We start from the raw sequence: 21,559 nt of genomic DNA on the forward strand, positions 1-21,559 counted from the left end.
AAAATACCCTAAAAAATTAGCAAATTCCCAAAAAATGAAAAAAGAGAAAAATCGAAAACATTACAATTTAGTTACGTTATTCATAGCATTGGATACATAGGCAACCTAGACCATCTCTCGGTTCAGTCACATCTCTCATTTTCTTATCCCCTTAGAGCCCAAGAGTGTGGCCATGTAATGGATTATGTATTATGAAAAATAGGTAATTTTACTTGGTACAGGGGTATTGAGGTGCCTAGCATATGGAGAAGCGTAATCAAATTTTGAATTCATTAATTTGGTTCACGTAAACCAAATGGTAGTCAAACATGGTCCACAGGTGGTGACTCCCATAAACAAATCCATTAGGCTCTAACACATTTCCAAGGCAATCATGAATCACTCCATCCCCTTTGTATATATCTCCAATGGGACGTCACGTATGATGATTTTTTTGGGTTACGACACTGATTTTCTAGCCCAATTTACAAATTTGATCCAAACCCAAGTTCAAAGACTTTAGAGCGGATTGGACTCGAGTTGAAAGTTGACTTATGTTGGGTTATTGTTGAATGATTTAAATATTAAAGTCACACCTTGTCCAATAGCTTAAGCTTTTGAAGTAGATGACAATTAACTTGGTATCAGAGCTAAAGGTCTCGATTTCAAACTTCACCGTCATCCTAATTAAAATTGAAAAACAAGTGTTAGACCTAAAAGAAGGCTATACGTGATGGGGTGTGTTGAATGATATAAATATTAAAGTTGCACACTTTTCAACGGTTTAAGCTTTTGGAGTAGATTATAGTCTTGCCTTGTACCCCTAACAAAAATATACAAAGTTTTTGATGGAAAGGTGAGTGGAATTTTTGTAAATAAGAAAGGATGTATTCGTAATCGTGATTAACTTCAAGGATGTATCTGCAATTTACTCTTGCTTCTATGGTCATATGGAACATAAAATTTATGTTCAAAGTACCAAACACTCAACACAAAGGAGAGAATGGAGATTTATTCCTAGCTACATCACATTCCTCAAACTCCAACAAAGGCACCTTTATTTTCCTCTTTCCAAAGCCACCCCTCCATATGACCTAATTACCTCCTACTCTATTTTCTTCTGTAGTAGTTGTATTCTTCCTCTGTTGTTTTTAGGTGACAACTCTAAAGCCATTACCATGATCAAATCAAACACATGGTACCTCTTTTCCTCCCAAAAGACCAAAAGCAAATTTTAAAATCTTACATTCCTTCTCTCTCCTTCTCTCAGACCATCCTCTCACCTGCACCATCTTCTCTTTCTTGATTTTGCATTCATCCACACTCACCGCTTTCCCCCAAAGAAACCCTAATTTTCTCTCTCATTAAACTCTAAAAGTTGTTTCTCTCTCTAAACTTCACACACATTTCCTTTCGAGTTATACAATTTCTATGACCTTCGATCATTTCAGTGACTTCTGATACTACCATTCATTGTAAGTGCTTTATCTCTCTCTCTCCCTCTCTCTCTCTCTCTATATATATATATATATTACTGTTGAATTTTGATTATGATTTGGACTAAATTGGGACTGTGCTCTTCATTGCTTGATCAAGTATTTGGCATAAAGGGCGTACCCAGAGTTGCTTTGTATGCATTGAACATTAACATTTTAGGGTTTGCTTTGAGTTGAAAGCAGTGTATGTATGATCTGAGTACTCTCTAGCGTATCTGCTCTGGGACTGCAATGTCAGAGGATTTGCTTCTACATTTTTCTTCGAACTCTTCCAACCAATCCGACCAGTCTACAAAGATTGCAAAGCTTGAAGCCCGGATGGTTGGCAAGCCTTCCTTGGCCGCTCCTGCCCCTGCACAGGCCACACGGTCCTCTGTTTCGTCTGCGACGAAGTTTGAGGTTGCTGATGTGGAGGATTCGGCAGATTGCAGTGATTGTGATACTGATGAAGATGTGAGTCTTGGTTTCTGTCAAAACTTGCAACTATAATTGCTTTGTTTTTTCATGTTGTTTTGTTATTAGCATGTTTATGATACTTTAGTACAGCAAAATGGAATGGAATTGAAGTTGCAGATTTGCGGACAAATCGGAAGTCTGCTTTAAATAATTAAAAATGCATTTGAACTATCGAAATTACGACTGACTTTGGATTATCCACAACTTGAAGTGCCAGAATGATTCAAATTTTCAGCTGAACAAATAGTAAATATAAAAGCAACCATTTTCCCTTGAATTCTGATAATGAATTTACCCTTTTTGGCAGAATATTCCAATTAATGGCTGAAGTCTGCATCATTTCATTTCCAATGTCAAGTCCAAACCTGGGTTTTACTCATTTTGAACTCTTTTGTTTGTTTCACATCGATTTGAATTTGTACATCGATTTGAATTTGTGAGAAATCTTGATACTGTTAGACATGATTTATCCTTTACTCTTGTTTACTAATGTTTTTTTGTAGCAACAGGTTGTTGTTGTAAATTAATGCTTGCTTACACTGTTATTACTTATCAACCGAAAAAAAGAAAAAGAAAAAAGAAAAACAGCTTGTTTGTACTGTTATCAAAACCTTGGAATTATTTTTTCATATATATATATTTTTAAATGTTGGATTCATCACACAGAGTTGATGTTTAGGATTGCCTTCTTCTAGGGGCAAATCTATGATGACTCAAGTTTTAGGATTCAGAATTTGATTAGTGGATTCGGTGTTGTGTTCTTTATTTCTTTTTTTGGTACTTTTCTATGTGACATGAGTTGGAACTTCAAAACACTTGCTTTTTACAATTTTTATTTTTCCCTCTTATAGATCAAATATAGTTAAGTGTTGTTTCACGTGGTTTTTGGACCAAATGTGGGCAAGTAGGGGATAAGGGGGTTGATAAATATTAATAACTGATGTATGGGGGGCAAAGTGGATATGGCATGGGGACATTGCACCAGTGGACAGCCAATTATAAAGACAAAATAATTATTTTAGGGATTTATGAGTGCACACACAACATAATCACATAAATGCACATACACTTGCATAAAATTGAAAAAAATATTTTTGGATTGATAAATGATGGTAGAGATTAAATTTATTGCATCAATGACATAACTTAGGTGTGTGCTTGCGTGCATTTAAAGAACGGTTACTTGTAGCTGATGATACATGCTTCCTTGACATGTCTGCACGTGCATGTCTTTCCATCTGTCTTTATATATATATATTTTCATTTTAAGAAGTTCTGTAACCAAATATTTAATTAATATTGGAACCTTAAATGAAAAAAGGTATATATATATATATATTTTCTATTAAAACTTTCACAATTTTTTCATAAAGAACAGTTTTGCTTTCAAATGTTACTAATCATGACCTGATTTACATGTCCTTTAAATATATTTGTCATTTTTTTAATATATATATATATATATATATATTTTTTTTTTTTTCACTTTTTCTTACCTCGACAACGTCTGTACTTTCATGCCAGAATGTAGCGGGGTGGTGCGTTATTGCAAACACTCAGAAGCGCCAAAAACTTGAAGAAAATGACAGCTCAACTGCTTTTGAAGATGTTGAGGTAGAATATCCTTAGATAATGGTATTTGGTTGGAACTTCAAAATGAGTGATTTCGTTGTTAAATACCATTGCGCTTGCGCATAGTTGTTTAGTTTCATTTCTCGATCTTTTAGCTCTCATAATTGTTTGGTTCTTCATCTTTCTTATTGCCCATGCTATGTGAGCAGTTAAATTTAACTTTGTGGTCTGTTTGTAGTTGATGATATACTGTCATTTAATGGAATTCCTATTAGGCATGATTTTCCTAGGGTATGAAATATTTTCTTGCTTGCTTCTATCATTTTAAATTCTCCCTTGGATTTTATTTCTAAAAAGTGATTATGTACTGATGTTTGAGGACAAATAAATCAGGCAGTGGCCGACATGAAGCAAAAACATGTAGAAACTGTGGACGCCAAAGCAGTTTCTGATTTACATAGGAAAAAGCGAAACCGTGGTAAAGGAAATTCTGTGTCTGGTAGAGGACGTGGTTCCAGAGTTAATGATCAGACAAGAACACAAATACCCCCTTCAACAATTCCACCGTCAAATGGTCAGCTTGAGAACTCCTATCACCAGGTATGTGCATGAATTGCTCAGATTTTCTTCTTCTTCTTCAACTACTACTGCTATATCTAGTAGTACTAATGATTTCATGTTAAGAAATATCAAGAAAGGGCTGCACTTCTACATAGTAGTGGGTGTTAGCTGGAGTTCCATATGACCTTACTGCTTAGGTGTTATTGTTGGCAGTGTGCCATAAGTTTGTTGCTTGATTCACTTGCAGCCATGGCATATAGTTTGTGCATTTAATATTAATTTGATTATGTTTTTCTAGCATATTTTTTTTGGAAAGTTAAAGCAAATGCACACACTCACAAAATGCCCTTGAGGGGCTCGAACTCTCAACTTCCCCTTTGCTTAGGTGTTATTGCTGGCAGTGTGCCATAAGTTTGTTGCTTGATTCACTTTCAACCATGGCATAGTTTGTGCATTTAATATTAATTTGATTATGTTTTTCTAGCATTTTTTTCCCCGAAATTTAAAGCAAATGCACACACACTCACAACATGCCCTTGAGTGGCCCGAACTCTCAACTTCCCCTTTGGGGACGAGAGATGGTATCGTATTTTATAATTCCTGTCTTGCATATGCCACCTGTGCCTATAAACTTTTGCAGCTAGAAATATGTTGGTTCCATGGTCTATGACTATCAAGTCAGTACTTGACGATCGCTCATAAGTTGATCGTCATAATCTCTTTTAAATCGTAGCGTAATTGAAAACTCTTTCCAAATTGGCAAGAAGTGGCAAAAAGTGATAACTTGCCGCTGTCAAAGGATACACAGTTAGATAGCCAATCGTTGGAATGGAAGATTTCAACAAAGTTGCCTACTCTCCTCTTTACATGTTCTCATACATGCCAAACCAGTGAGGAAATGGACCCAAATACTCGTGGACACAAAGCAGTGAATCATGAGATGATTGATATCCTTTGCATGTCATTATTTGGCAGATATTCTAAATTAGTATATATCCCATTGAAACTTGATTAAAATTATACTTTAATATAATATTTTCTAACTTAATAAGATGAGCTGGTGGCTTCATTGAACTTGTATCCATTTGATCATGTCATATGATAGAATAAATTGTTGTATGATCCTGCATGTTGCTCTACGTGGCATTGTTTCTATCAAAATCAATGTTGCAGAACAAATATGATCTTTCAAGATAATTTTTTTTTCTTTTTTTTTCTTTTGATAAGTAAGATTGATATAAAAAAGGCGTTCAAAAGGGGAACGCATCCCTCAAATGCCACACAAGGCCAAATACGGCCTCTAAACTCTCAAATAGTCCAAAAAATCAAGAGTGCTAATAATGGAGAACTTCAGTGCACCAATAGGAGTCTCCTTTCCTTCAAAGGATCTCCTATTTCTTTCAAGTCATACACACCACCAGACACACAAGGGTGCAGCCCTCCAGAAATCAAGGACTTGGGCCACCACTATACAACCTCTCCAAGCCTCTGGATGACCTGGCCATAACCCATTGAACCCCAAACAAGCCCAGCAACAAAACTCAACAATCCCGAGCCAGAGAGCAATGCAAGTCTAAGAAAATTATGTCTGAAATCACTTGTTTGGAGTGTAAGTCTAAGAATTTCTTACAATTTTACGATTTGAGAAATATATTGGGAGTTTGGTGGTTTGTAGATGAATTGGGTTGAAATAGATGTTCTTTGGTGGCAAGAAGTTGCTAGATTTACGTAAGTAGCTTTCTGGAATTTCTTGACAGAAATAAGAAGTAAAAAAAAAGGAGGAGAAGAATAAAAATAGCGGAAGGGAAATTGAAAATTGCCAATTTTATAATCAAATGAACTTTCCGAATTCAATTTCAGTTTATAGTGATCTCTTTTTGTTTAATGGACTTTATTTATAAACACTCCAGAAAACATCCTAGCCAAGTAAGACTAACCACCATAGTGACTGACCAACTTTTTTAAAAATGGGAAGTTTCTAAATGAATCTGATGGTTTACTAGCCCAAAGAAACTCCAAGTTGGGCTCAAATTTGTTACTTAATAAACGGAACTTTCTGTTACTTACAAACTCTTTGCTAAGGTGCTTGCTTTAAGGATGAAGGAAGTTATGGATGGAATTATTTCGGATTCCCAGAATGCTTTCATTGACGGACGACAAATTCTTGATTTAGTTCTTATTGCTGGCGAATGTGTGGATTCCAGATTGCGGAGTGGTATTCCTGGAGTTCTATGCAAACTTGACATTGAGAAAGCATATGATCATGTGAATTGGAATTTCCTACTCTATTTGTTACAAAGAATGGGGTTTGGAAGTAAATGGAGGAAATGGATTGAGACCTGTCTTTCGTCTGTCAAGTTTTCAGTTCTTGTGAATGGCTCTCCCGCCGGTTTCTTTGGTTGCTCTAGAGGTATGAGACAAGGTGATTCTTTGTCATCTTTCCTTTTTCTTGTTGTTATGGAGGGGTTAAGTAGACTGATGCGTAGGGCAGAGGACCTTGGTTTTATTAAGGGCTTCAGGGTGGGTAGAGATTTAGACCATCAGATGGAGATTTCCCATTTACTCTTTGCAGATGAGACCCTGGTTTTCTGTGATGCTGATGTGTCTCAACTTCGATACTTGAGGTGTGTTCTGACTTGTTTTCAGGCAGTTTCTGGGCTAAAGGTCAATGTGGCAAAGAGTGTGCTTGTCCCAGTAGGGAATGTTCCGGATATTTCCTCTTTAGCTGCAGTCCTTGGATGCAGGGTGAGCTCATTCCCTATTCCTTATTTGGGTTTGCCCCTAGGGGTCTCTTCAAGTTTAGTGGGGAGTTGGGATTCCGTGACTGACAGGTATGCGAAGAGATTAGTAGGTTGGAAGAAGCAATACTTGTCAAAAGGGGGTAAAGTTACTCTTATCAAGAGCACCTTGTCGAGCCTCCCCACTTATTTTCTTTCTATGTTCCAAATCCCTTGTTCCATTGCAGACAGGATTGAAAAAATTCAAAGGGGTTTCCTTTGGGGTGGTAAGGGCGATGAGTTCAAGTACCACCTTGTCAGATGGGAGGAAGTTTGTAAGCCTGTAAAATTGAATGGACTTGGAATAAGACGATTAGTTCCTTTCAATCAAGCTCTCCTGGGTAAGTGGTTATGGAGATATGGGAGGGAAAGACATCGACCATGGCGCAGGTTAGTCTCTTGTTGGTTTGGCGAAGAGGCTGGAGGTTGGTCTACGCGTCCGGTTACCCTAGTGGGAGGAGTAGGGATGTGGAAGGCTATTCGGAAGGGATGGGATGTTTTTTTGGCTCATATCAGATTCAAACTCCGTGATGGACGTTGTATTCGGTTTTGGGAAGATCTCTGGTGTAGGGATCAGCCACTTTCTCGTACATTTCCAAGATTATTTAGTATTGCTGTTGATACACACGCCTACATAGTCGACTGCTACCGGCTTGATAGCAGCGGGATTATATGGGATGTGCATTTTCGGCGCTCTTTTCAGGATTGGGAGATGGACGAGGTATGTGTTTTTTTGGATCTTCTGTATCGACAGCAGGGCGTTGGCAGAGGTAATGATGTTTTAATTTGGGTTCCCTCTTCTCATGGTCGTTTCGAAGTTAGATCTTTGTTCTTATGTTTGTCAAATTTTGTTAATCGAGACTTCCCGTGGAAAACTATTTGGCGGTCTATGGCTCCAAATAGGGTGGCTTTCTTTGTTTGGACTGCTGTGTGGAGAAAGATTCTGACAATTGATAATTTGAGAAAAAGGGGCAATTGTATAGTTAATCGCTGTTGTCTATGCAAGGATGATGAGGAGTCCGTTAATCACCTCCTTTTGCATTGCCCTGTGGCGATTGATTGTTGGAATCTTATTGTTGGGTTGTTTGGCATGTGTTGGGTTATGCCACGATCTACTAAGGAATTGATTCATGTTTGGAGAGGTTGTTAAGTGAGGAGACGTTTGCGATTTCTGGAGAATTGTACCACATTGTGTATGATGGTGCATTTGGAAGGAGAGAAATAGCAGAATGTTCGAAGGAAAAGAGTCGCCTACGGAAACGGTCTAACTTTACATTCTTCGTTCTCTCTTCAATTATGTGAAGAGGAGTTTTTGTTCTTCTTCATATGATTTAATTACTTTTTTGGATCCTTTGGGGCCTTAGTCCCGATTCCACTTTTGTACTTGGGACGCGTTCCCCTCTTGAACGCCTTTTTTTAATGTTATTTTTACTTATCAAAAAAAAAAAAAAAAATAAACGTAACTTTTAGAAATGGAAAATTTAAAAGAATATGAACTTTTACCAAGTTACTGCTCTCTATATGTTTGGTGACTTGGTGTTCATGGATGTTTTTTTTTTTATTTCCTTTCTTAAACTATTAGAGAATGACGAGATGGCCTCTTTTTGTATCAATTATTTGTTTCAATTTTCCTTAAGTAGATGGTATGCTTTTGGAAATAAAAAACTAATCATTGTGACATTTCTGTTTGTATTGATAGATGAAATAAATAAATAAAACTAATCGTTGTGACATTTATGTTAGCATTGGTAGATGAAATAAAATTAGTGTAATGAGGGACATCAGAACATTTTTGGAGTACTTATTTTTGTTTGATAAGTAAATAATGTATTAAAGAGCGTTCAAAAGGGGAACACGTCCCTCAAAATATTTGGAGCACTTACCAGTGCATAGATAATTCATTTTCTGCTGATCTTTTCCTTTTCGATCAAGATACTTAGAAAATTGTAGTGGGGTTTTATGATACGCGATTCTGGATAATTGATTTAGATTGAAACTTCTCTGTTATGTATTTCAGTCAGGATTGAAAGTTGTCCGAAATCAATAAGAATCCTTATTAAAATTGTATTTATTTTACCTTTTTTAAGGGGGTTGCCTCTATGGTCAACTAGTGCAGAAATTGTTTCTTAATAAACCACAATCTCATTTCTGTTTTCTTGCATAATGAAAGAAGCTAGATTATGGCAGCAACCTTTTTCCAAGGTTTTCCGTTTTACCGGTAAACTGACAAGAAGCAAAATAGTTATAAATGTTAATTGTTCAATTAATATATCATGTTGCAATTATTAATGCATTGCCTATGGCTCCAACATACATGGATGCACCATTGTTAAGACCGCCGACCTCATCATTAGTTCCTAACCACCTCATGCACTAACTGTTCATCATACTTGCCACTGCCAACGCCCTGAATTGATTGCGCCCCCACTTTGCTGCTGTGTTCTCGATATGATATCTGGTAATACTTACCAATCTCATGTGCCTCCTCATTTGATTGCAGACCTATTTGGACCTTACCAATCTGATCTACCTCTTACTTCCAGAAGCCCAAGTCTTGAGAGAGAGGTCATAAAACCCAAATATTATTCGTGTCCCCTTCTCATTTTATTAAATTAATAGGTCATGAAATACTTTTGTTGCATATTAGAAAAATATGCAAAAGGGGAACGCGTCCCTTATACACAATAACGAAAGAGCAAAAGCCAAACCTACGGACCAACAAAGTCCAATAGAACAAAAAAGTCATCGATCGAGGAGCAAGCGCTACCTCTAACATAACAGAAAAGAGAGCGTAGAATAAAAGACTTAAGGTTTGCAAAAGATGATTCCTACCCTTCAAAGTTTCTGTTATTTCTCTCTCTCCAAATACACCACCAAACACAATGTGGGGCGACCCTCCAAAAATCACGAGCATGACTAGAAACAGGGCATCTTCTCCAAGCATTAATTAATTGGAAAGAGTGCTTAGGCATTACCCACTGAACGCCAAAAATACTGAATATGAGATTCCCAGCAATCAGATGCAACAGGACAATGCATAAGAAGATGGTCCACGGACTCACCATCATTTTTACTAAGATAGCACCAATTAATAATGGTATTACCTCTCTGATGCAGATTATTCAATGTTAGAATTTTTCCCCAGGTAGCAGTCCAAACAAAGAAGGCAACTCTAAGAGGAGCTTTAGAGCGCCAAATACACTTCCATGGGAAATCATATCCAATAAAATTAGACAAACACAAGAACATGGATCGAACTTCGAATCTACCATGAAGAGAGGGAGTCCACAAAATATCATCACAACCTCTGCCAACATCCTTCTGTCTATACAACAGGTCTAAAAAGACGCGAACTTCAGCTATCTCCCAATCCTGAAAGGAACGCCTAAAACGCACATCCCACGTAACTCCACTGTTATCAAGATGATAATAGTCAATTACGTAAGCATGCTTATTCTCGGCAATGCTAAAGAGACGAGGAAAAGAAAGAGACAACAACTGATCACCACACCATAAGTCTTCCCAAAATCTAACATACATATCATTACGAATCTTGAACCGAATATGGGTGGAAAACACATCCCAACCTTTCCGAATGAACTTCCAAATGCCAACGCCCCCGGTAATAGAAACAGGACGAGAGGACCAACCTCCACTCTCCTCCCCAAAACGACATGAGATAACTCTTCTCCATTGTCGATGACGCTCTTTACCGAATCTCCATAACCACTTCCCCAATAAGGCTCTATTGAAAGGGACTAACTTCCGGATACCTAAACCGCCAAACTTCAACGGTTTGCAAACCTGCTCCCAATTAACAAGATGATACTTAAACTCCTCTCCTTTTCCACCCCAAAGGAAATCTCTCTGAATTTTTTCAATTCGTTTAGCAACAGAACACGGGATTTGAAACAGAGATAAGACATATGTGGGAAGGGACGAGAGGGTGCTCTTAATAAGAGTGACCTTCCCCCCTTTCGAAAGATATTGTTTTTTGCATCCCGCCAATCTTTTTTCATACCTGTTAATCATCGGATCCCAAGTCCCCACTATCTTGGAGGAGATTCCCAAAGGTAAGCCCAGATAAGGGAGTGGAAAGGCACCCACTCCACATCCAAGAACAGCAGCTAAAGTGGATATATTAGAGACCTCCCCCACTGGGACAAGCACACTCTTTCCAACATTAATCTTAAGACTAGACACTGCTTGGAAGCATGTAAGAATGCATCTCAAATACCTGAGTTGGGAAACATCAGCATCACAGAAAACCAGGGTATCATCTGCAAACAACAAATGGGATATCTCAATCTGGTTAGCAACATCTTTGCTAACAGTGAACCCCCTTATGTAACCCAGATTCTCTGCCTTTTTCATTAATTTACTCAATCCCTCCATGACAACAAGGAAAAGAAAAGACGACAAAGGATCTCCTTGTCTCAAACCACGCGAACTCGGAAAAAAACCAGCAGGAGAGCCGTTCACAAGCACAGAGAACATAACTGATGAGATGCAATATTCAATCCATTTTATCCATCGATCTCCGAACCCCATTCTCCGAAGCAAGTAAAGAAGAAATTTCCAATTCACATGATCATAAGCTTTCTTGATATCTAGTTTGCATAAAACACCAGGAACTTCACTCTTCAACCTGGAATCGACACATTCTCCTGCAATAAGAACATAATCTGAAATCTGTCTACCACCAACAAAAGCATTTTGTGACTCTGAGATGATTCCATCCAAAACATTCCGCATTCTAAGAACAAGGACCTTGGCAATAAGCTTATACATACACCCCACTAAACTAATTGGCCGAAAGTCCTTAATGTCAGAGGCGTTGCTCTTTTTAGGAATAAGAGCAATAAAAGATGCATTTAATGATTTCTCGAATGTGCCATGAGAATAAAATTCCTAAAAAGTGCCCATTACCTCATTGCGTACCACCTCCCAACTCTCTTTAAGAAATCGCATAGTGAATCCATCTGCCTTGGAGCTTTATCACCATTACAACTGGATAACGCCTTAAGAACTTCCTTTTTAGAGAAAGGAACCTCAAGCATATCACTATCCAGCGTAGAAATAGCATCAAAGTGCAAACCATCAAGTTTTGGTCTCCATTCCAAAGACTCAGTATAGAGCTGTTGATAAAAAGAAACAATACCCCCACGCACCTCATTTTCTTTCCACAACTCTGAACCATTCACACGAATACGCCCAATATTATTGTATCGTCTATGAGCGTTAGCAAGTCTGTGAAAGAATTTAGTATTACGGTCACCTTTTTTAAGCCACAAAGCCCGAGATTTCTGACGGCACGATATCTCCTCCATAGTAGCAATCTCAGCAAAAGTTACCCGACAAGACGCTCTTCTAGAACATAGAGAATCTGTGTCTTGCCCTGTCTCATCAAGACGATCAAGTTCAGCGATATAAGCCAGGACTCTATTTTTCTTCCATTCAAGATTCCCAAACACTTCTTTATTCCATTTCTTAAGCTCAGATTTGAGAATCTGAAACTTCTTAGCAAGCACATAGCTAGTAGAGCCAGTAAGCGTTGTTTCTTCCCACTAGGACTGGACCTTCCCTTGGAAGTCCTCAGCTCTCAACCACATATTTTCGAAATGAAATGGAGTCCGTCTAGATCTCATGCCTCCACAATCAAGAACTAAGGGCACATGATCAGATGTGACTCTAACCAAAGCTGACTGAGTGACATCCGGAAACTTCTCCTCCTAATCTCCAGAAATCAGGAATCTATCAAGCCTCGATAAAGTAACTGGGTCTTTGCCACTAGACCAAGTGAAAGTTGCCCCTTCCAAAGGCAAGTCAATAAGAAGGTGACCATCAATAAAATTAGAGAATTGGGTCATCTCTGAAGACCACCTCCCCCCTGTGGATCTTTCAAATGGAGATCGAACAGAATTGAAATCCCCGCCTAAGCACCAAGGCAACGGCCACAATTCCTTAATGTAACTGAGTTCTTGCCAAACAGCAGGTCTAACACAATCAATAACGGGTCCATAAACTCCAGAAAATACCCAACTGAAGTTGTCATCTTCCATCTGAAACACGCAAGACAAAGAAAATAGCCCTTTCCAGATATTCGTTCTGGACATCCATCTACGATCCACATAATAAGAATGCCGCCTAATGTACCATAGGCGTTCAAGGCTTCCCAATCCACGAACCTACTTCCCCAAAGGCTTCTAACCACGGCATCAGAAATAGAAGCCAACTTGGTTTCTTGCAAACAAATAACATGGGCATTCCACTTCTTCAAAGCAACTTTAACCACCTTTCTTTTGTCCGGATCATTTAATCCACGGACGTTCCATGTAATAATTCTTATCTTCATTGAGAACCAAAGATAATTAGTGCCCCTCCTCCCTGCTTCCCACTTCTAGTCCTTCCCCTTTCTTTATTCACCCCATACTTCCCTTCGTAATTGATATTGGAAATAAGGTTCTTAACCTCCTGATCACCTTTCCGATGTGCATTTTTCTTATTTTTAACAACTTTTGTGCTTTTAAAGGTCTCTGCATTTTTCTCACCCCTAATAATCACCTTTGTTGATTTACTTCTGATCCAGTCTAACGCCAGACACTCCTCCTGAGTTTTGTTGCTGTCCCATCAACGACCCTCTCTTCACGTGATTTGCCCCTTTCACGTAGTGATTGTTTAGCGTCAAGCAATGCTTCATCCCAACCACCAATTTTGTTTGATGAATAAACTTTGGGATTCACTTCTTTTGTAATCCTTCATGTGTATATCTTATTTGGTTCCTTGGAATAACAATGAATCACACCTCATCTAGATGAACTGAATAATAATGAAGTTTATTTTTTTGATAAGTAATAATAGAATAGAAAGCGTTCAAAAGGGGAACGCGTCCCACGAATACACAGAGGCTGAAGCCAAAAGTGGGGTCCCAAGGACCCAACGAGCCCAAAAAATCTACTATCTCCCCTAAAGATGTACAATATCTGCCCATCCCCCAACAAAAAAACAACCTAATAATGCGGAATTTTAAAGTTCCTATGGGAGACTCCTCCCCATCAAAAGATCTACCATTCCGCTCCTTCCAAATGCACCACAAAACACAAAGGGTTGCCACCCTCCAAAAAAAGACGAGCATGGGAACCCACACCACACCCTCTCCAAGAGTCAATCAAACATCTTGATAACCGGGGCATGACCCACTGAACGCCAAACAAGCCGAAAATCAGACTCCAAATAATATTGATGTATAAAAAATCTCTATTTAGTAATCTGCACCAATGTCACTTCTATATGTTTCTCTTGTGTTTTACAAAACCCTCATAGTGTATTTATTGCTTTTTGAAAGAGTTGGCCACAAGAAATAGATTTTTGGAAAGATCTAGAAGTCAAAACGACTTAGAAACTGAGTTCCAGCACCCAGAGATAGATCACTAGCCTGGGGGGTCGATCTCTTGCTCTCAGCACTTGAGGGATCGATCCTTTTGCAAGGGGAATCGGTCCCTCTGCATACCAAAATATGCCAAAATACTGAATTGGGAATAAATGTGTTTGGGACGTATGATAAGAATCTGATGGAAAGAAAAGTAGAATGGGGAGTGGATAACTCTTCCCTCATTTTCCCTCTTTGTCTCCCTCCTCTACCAAATATGGAGGAGGTGCTATCCTTCTCCTTTACCCTTCCCCCTCAACCAAAATTACTCTATATATCTAAAGGTATACTAAATATTATAGTAGTGATTAAAGGAACTCAAATCTAATAAAAGCAACTAAAAGAAAAAAAAGACAAAGTAATGAGTTTGAGTGGATAATTAGGGGCTTTAATTTTGTCACCTAAGATAGAGGTTTCTTGCATTACATGACACGTCTCTGTGAAGGAAAAGAATTTTAATTGGGTGTCAATTTTAGTTGGGTGTCAATTTTAAAAATGATATACTTAACCATGGCTGTGGAGACAACATTTGGGCTGCCACTGCCATCAATAATAGGCTTCTGAGCTTGGTTTCCACAATGAACTTGCATCTTAAAATTAGAGGTGATCCGCCCATCTTCGTCTTCAACATTAGGGGCTGCAAGGATCTGCCTCCCAATAGAGATGGATGGAACATTCTCTTCATCCTCTTCCGGATCATCAGTGTTGTAGGTTCCATGGTCAAGCAGGTTCTCATTAACCTTGCTAGCCACAGTACTCTTTCCTTCAGGATCAGCCATGTTAAGAAAGATGGTTTTGATCCACCATTTGGCAGCATTGATGTTGTTTGTGTGCGGCAAGTTCCATCACATAACTTCTTTGTAATATCTCCAGCAACATCATATGGCTCATGATGATTCACCTCTAATGGATTTCTTGGAAACTCCAACATGGGATGGAGTGGTGGATCAGCCTTCAAATTACACCTTTGCAGAGAGTGTAAAGGCTGTTGTTGCTCGCAGTTTCTGCCATCATTAGTACCAAATGCAGATCCTTGTCCAAGGGCTGCCGATTTGTTAAAAGGCCGCGAAATTCGAGCTCCTATCTTATCGCATCGAGCATTCAGCCCTTTAAGTATGTGACAACAACTCAATCTCCTGATTATCATCCAATGTTTCATTGCCAGATCGAGTAAACAAAATGTCTACTTAGGCTCTGATACCAAAAACTGATGTAGGACAAGAGAGCAGCCTTAAATAGATAAATACGTACAGAATTCAAAGGCTTAAGTTTCGAAGAACTAGGGCTGAAATTTGGAGGTTTGATAGTAAAAATGTAGAAAAAACAAAGGGAAAAGAAATAGAATAGAGCTACCTATTTGAATCACTCCAATAGGGTCTAGGCATCACACCTAGAGAAGGCCTCACATCCTCAGAATTTGTGAATCACTCACAAAGAAATCTCAAAGATAATTTTTTTCATTCATTGACTGATTCACCAATATTACATTCTGTCCCTTTTATAGCATCTTGTGACCCTTCGATTACCCCTAATTGACGCAATCAATACTTAACTACATAATAAAAGTAATCACCCCATAATTGAGGTAATCAATATTTGACTCTAGGATTACCCTATAATTGAGGCAATCAATTGACCCTTGGATTACCTCATAATTAAGGTAATCAATACTTATTGAATAACATAATTAAAGTTAGTAAAAGTTGACCAAATCTCCCAATTATTCAAACTCCATGTGGACCCATATTATCTAGCCTATGCCAGCTCGAATCTTAGAATGCTCCTTTTGGCCTTTTATACACCTTTAAAGATTTCTGCCATTGATCTCCATTAGGGCATGTGCCCCCCCCTAAATTGTTAGTTTCTAAAGTTATCTCATAACTTTTTCCCTTTTTTCCCTATTTTCTCTTTAAATTCCTTTAATTTTCTTAAAAAAAGTAAAATTTCCCTTCTTCAATCACGCTCTAATTCTTTTCCTTTCAAAATCATGTCATTTTTCTTCTTCTTTTTCCTTCTACTTCCTAAAATAATTCTTCTTCTTCTTGGTTTTTCTTTTTAATATTTTTTTTCACTACGCCCCCCCCCCCCCCCCCCCCCCTAAATTGAAATCCTGGCTCCGCCTCTGAGCGAGGGTTGTGAGAGTGAAGACTAAACCTTCAGTGGGGACAGGTTTATATATGGGGGGTTTTTAGTAAATATTTAGTGGCATCTTATTTAGATTTTAACAAAATCCTAGGTATAAAATCTTTCAGACCTGTTGGTTGTTTTTCATACTTGATGCTAGTAGTGTTGTGTTCTTTTTTTGGTTTTGCTAGAAATGGGCCTTCTCCATTCCAGTTTTGTTTTAAAGTGGTATGCTTCCTCTTTCTGTACTTTTATTTTATAAAATCATCCCATTCAGGTGTAAAATGTAAATAAAAAAAATTCAGTAGGGGTGAATTCCCCCACTCAGCACAAGGTGTGGCTCCATCCTTGTACAACACTGAGTCCCAACTTTCAGTTTTTATGATTTTATTTATTTATTTAAAAAAATAAAATATTTTCACACTACTAGCTGGTTCAAATTTGTTTTTAAAACTGGTATGTTCTTGCCTTGACCCATCCACCACCACCATTCCCATTACAGGGCAACCAACACTTACGTCTGGCCACCCAATTCAAAATGAAGTTTGTAATAGAGAGAACATATAATATGATTCTCTATCTATAACTTTAGCCTGCTTTTTTTTTTTTGGATAAGTAAAGATGTATTAGAACGCATCCTAGAGAATTCACAAAGGCGGAAGCCAAAAAAGATCCTATGGACAACATAAACTCGTAACAGAACTATCAGCCTGCACTTGAACTATCACTCAATCAGCTCAACAATTTACAACCATCACATCATAATCACCGAACTGTGAATTATCGTAATCTACCATATATAGTTAAAATAACTATATTATAGTCCTCTTAGACTTTGTGATAACTTCTAAAAATGGAGATTTAATGTCTAAATTAGGGTTTGAATTTCATGATTTGCAATTTGCATATTTTGACGAATTTATGTAAATTCTAATATAATCATATTATATGTAAACTAGTTACCATTTAAAATTGATTTATATAAAGATAAATTCATTTCCAAATTTGACCGATTTTAATTAAATGTAATGTGATTGATATGCAAAATATAATTAAATCTAGGGTAGTTTATCCATTTGAGAATCTTAGAATGATGGCAAAGTTTGTAATTTTATAAAGCTGTCTAGGGCTATTTATATGAAATTAATGGCCAAACCTTAGGAGAGGTCTTTGTGTTTTTTCATCAATTAGCATGCATGTGTAATTGGGCCAAACCTAGAGGGGTTGGTGTAATTTACTTTTTTTGTTTCTTATATTATAAGATGATTTGGAAGAAATCCATTTAAGTCTGTATTGTGAACTTGCAAATAAAAATCAGTCGATTTTACATGTGAGTACTTCTTATTGTAGTGTGGATTTGGTCTCAATATGCACTGGTTAGAAGAAGAAGAGTTGTTTGCCTAGAAGGTAAGCGACAAAGAGGCCGACCAAAACTTACATGGGATGAAGTAATTAAAAACGTTTTAAAAAATGCCCAGGGAAAAAAGAACGTTTTAAAAAAATTAAATCTAAGAGAAGGCACGGTATATAATAGGAAAGAATGAAAAAGAGAATTCATGTGGCTAACCCCGTTCATATTTGATATAGGAAAGGATGATGATAATGAATTGGTCTCGATCATGGTGCTAAAGAGTGAGAGGATCTATTAGTTAGGGACTTTAGACCTATTAGTTTGGTGGGATGTGTTAACAGACTAATTGCCAAGGTCCTGGCCTTGAGGTTAAGGGAGGTTATGGATGTGATTATTTCAGATTCTCAAAATGCTTTCGTGGGGGAACGTCATATTTTAGACTCAGTCTTTATTGCAAGTGAGTGCATTAATTCCAGATTGAGTAGTAGGGTTCATGGAGTTTTGGGTAAGCTTGATATTGAGAAGGCTTACGATCTGTGAGCCGGAGCTTCTTTCTCTATTTGTTAGAAATGATGAGTTTTGGGGGGAGGAGGTGAATTGAGTTTTGCATTTCCATTGTTAGATTTTCGGTGAATGGTGCTCTTACTGGTTTTTTCAGTAGCTCGCAGGGGCTTGAGGCAGGGGGATCCTCTTTCTCCTTTTTTGTTTCTCATTGTGATGGAGGCTCTAAGCAGGATGTTGAGGAAGGCAGTAGATCTAGGTTTTATTAGAGGTTTTAGGGTGAAGCGAGACTTACCTAGTCAGTTAGAGATCCCCCACCTGTTGTTTGCTGATGATACCTTGGATTTCCTAAGATTGCAGATACGCTTGGTTACGGGGTTATCTCTTTTCCTTTTTCGTATCTGGGGTTGCCTTTGGGGGCACCCTTAAGGAGCTTGGGTGGATGAGATCCCATGGTGGAGAGGTTTGCAGGATGGAAGAAGCAATATTATCGAAATGTGGGAGGGTTACTTTGATGAAGAGCATGTTGTCGAGCCTCCTTACCTATTTCCTATCTCGTTTTCAAATTTCCTATTATGTGGCTAGTCGGATTGAGCAGCTTCAACAAAATTTCCTTTGGGGTGGTTTGGCGGAGGAGTTCAAGTATCACTTGGTTTGTTGGGGTCAAGTTTGTAGATCAATCAGGATGGGAAGTCTGGGTATTAGGAGACTGAGCCTTTAAACAAGGCCCTTCTAGGAAAGTGATTATGGAGGTTTGGTGCGGAGAGGGATAGACATTGGAGGAGAGTGATCGCCTGCAGATTTGGTGAGGAGAGGAGAGGTTGGTGATCCCTCAAAGTGAGGATTCCAGGTGGAAATTTATTCACAAGGGTTGGGAAGAGCTGTCTAAGCATATAAGGTTCAAAGTTCGGGAGGGCAGGGATGTTCGGTTCTGGGAGGATTATTGGTGTGGGGATTGCCCTTTGTCTAGGTTGTTTCCAAGACTTTTTAGGATTGCTGCGAATAGACATGCTATGGTAGCGGACTGTTATCGGCTTGATAGTGGAACGCTTACATGGGATGTGCGTTTTCGGCGTTCTTTCCAGGATTAGGAACTTGATGATGTCCTTGGCCTTTTGGATCTTTTGTATAGCTAGGATGTGGATGGTAAAGGGTCTGACTCCTTGGTTTGGATGCCTTCTCCTCAGGGGAGGTTTGACGTCCGTTCTTTATTCCTTTGCCTCGCCGGTTTTCATGGCTTTAGTTTCCCGTGGAAGACGGTTTGGTGTTTAAAGGCTCCTCTCGGGGTGGCATTTTTTGTTTGGACCGCGACTTTGGGTAAGATTATGACTAGACAATTTGAGAAAGAAAACTAACGTAGCGGAAACGATAAAGAACAGGGTTAAACCCTTGAACTCACAAAGAACATACTCACAAGAGAGAAATTGAAATTATATTGATAATGATGATGTTTGTATGCTTACATCTCTTGCCTTTGTAGGCAAGTCAAAAATAAAATAAAAAAAGAAAGCATGCGTGAAATAATATTAAAGGGGAAATCTGAGATTTGATAGAGTAGAATCCTCCTTAAATCTTGCAATGGAGAATAATATCTTCTGTACTGGCAACTACACTAAATCTCCTTTTGACTTTTCCTTATTTATTTATTTATTTCCTTCTATTCTCCTTACCCTTTCAGCCTCTCTGATTTTCGATGATTCTTTTGACTTTTCCATATTTATTTATTTCCTTCTATTTTCCTTACCTTTTCAGCCTCCCTGATTTGCGATGATCCTGTATGCTCAGATAATCGTGAGCGAGTTGTTCTACATCAAAAACATAGATCACAGTCAACTGGTGTTGTATGTTTAAGAATGATGGAGAGTCTATGGATCACCTTCTCTTGCATTGTCCTATGGCTTATGATTGCTGGAGTCTTATTTTTGGTCTTTTTGGCATCCATTGGTTATGCCTCGGTCTTCAAGGGATTTGATTGACATTTGGAGGGGCCAAAGGGTTGGGGACCATGCTCGTGTCTGTTGGAGGGTGACCCCCCTTTGTGTTTGGTGGAGTATTTGGAAAGAGCGAAACAAAAGATCTTTTGATGGGGAGGAAACCCCCATTGGGCGCTGAAATTTGCTATTATTACCAACAGGCCAGTGACCTAGCGGTATCAGCCTTTTACCTTCCAAAGGGAGGTCAGACGTTCAAGTCTCGAAAGAGACAAGTGTGTGAGTACCAACTAGGCAAAAAAAAAAAAAAAAATTGCTATTATTAGTTCTCTTTTTAGTTGGGTAATGGGGAGAAATTGTATATCTTTATATGAGTTTGTGGACTTTTTGGGTTCTTTGGATCTATAGGGCTTTTTGTTTGGTTTCTTGTATATCTCTTGGGATGCATTCCCCTTTTGAACGCTTTCTAATACATTTTATTTATCAAAAAAAAAGAAAAAAAAAGAAAAAGAAAAAAGGATTCCAGGTGGTGTTGGTTTTTGGAAATTCATCCGGAAAGGGTGGGACGAATTTTCTAAACACATCTTCAGATTCAGAGTGGGGGATGGTAGGAGAATCTGATCTGGAAGGACATTTGGTGCAGGAAACTCTAGAATAGACAATTTTCTTCGTTTGCCAGGTTGATTAAGGGCTTAGAAGAAGTTCGTGTTGTAAAGCATGTGAAGTACCCTTTCACGGGAGCTATTCCCGAGGCTGCTATGAGACAAACGGCACAAACGTATTGATTCACTAGTGTCCGTGTGTGCGCGCGATAGATAGTTTACCCACAAGACCCCCTCGACTATGTAGTTGATTCACCCCCTACCATTTCAGGGTTAGGGTGGGTCTCTTCCATAAGAACCAGCACTAAATCTACGAAGAGTTCTTTGGCTTGCACTTATCCTAGTCTTTTCAGGATTGCTGCGGATAAAGACGCCTTGCTGGCCGACTGTTATCGGCTTGATAGTGGGAGGACATTCTGGGATGTTCATTTTTTGAGGCACTTTTGGGATTGGGAATTGGAGGATGTTTTTGGTTTCTTGGAGTTGCTTTACCGTCAGCAGATTGTGGGAGAGGGATGTGATTCCTGCATTTGGGTTCCTTATCCATAGGAGAGATTTTCTGTGTGGTCGCTGTACAGATACCTCACGGATGATTCATGGCCTCCTTTTCCGTGGAAGGCTGTGTGGCGGTCCAAGGCCCCCCGGAGGTGGGTTTTTTTTTTTTTTTTTTTTTTTGTGTGGACGGTTGTGCTAGGAAAGATTCTTACTTTAGACAACCTAAGAGGGAGGAAACAAATTGTGGTTAATTGGTGTTGTATGTGCAAGAGAAATGAGGAGACG

At 38.6% G+C, this 21,559-nt stretch overlaps 1 protein-coding gene across 2 annotated transcripts in view; it reads left to right on the plus strand.

The window, feature by feature from the left end:
* Window positions 1-1,016: 1,016 nt before the first annotated feature.
* LOC132306359 (serine/threonine-protein kinase TOUSLED) overlaps window positions 1,017-21,559 on the plus strand; it is a 51,578-nt gene continuing 31,035 nt past the window's right edge. The window contains exons 1-4 of one of the 2 annotated variants that reach the window (XM_059803722.1): window positions 1,017-1,454; window positions 1,659-1,928; window positions 3,456-3,545; window positions 3,897-4,103. In XM_059803722.1, the coding sequence (XP_059659705.1) occupies window positions 1,707-1,928; window positions 3,456-3,545; window positions 3,897-4,103 (519 nt within the window). In that variant the 5' untranslated portion in view covers window positions 1,017-1,454; window positions 1,659-1,706. The remainder of the gene's footprint in view (window positions 1,455-1,658; window positions 1,929-3,455; window positions 3,546-3,896; window positions 4,104-21,559) is intronic. The other variant, XM_059803723.1, reaches the window with a different exon arrangement.

This window comes from Cornus florida, unplaced genomic scaffold, assembly GCF_030987335.1.
Source record: "Cornus florida cultivar Cherokee Brave unplaced genomic scaffold, ASM3098733v1 CherokeeBrave_3.0.0_Hap2_Chr05, whole genome shotgun sequence".
Lineage (NCBI taxonomy): Eukaryota > Viridiplantae > Streptophyta > Magnoliopsida > Cornales > Cornaceae > Cornus > Cornus florida.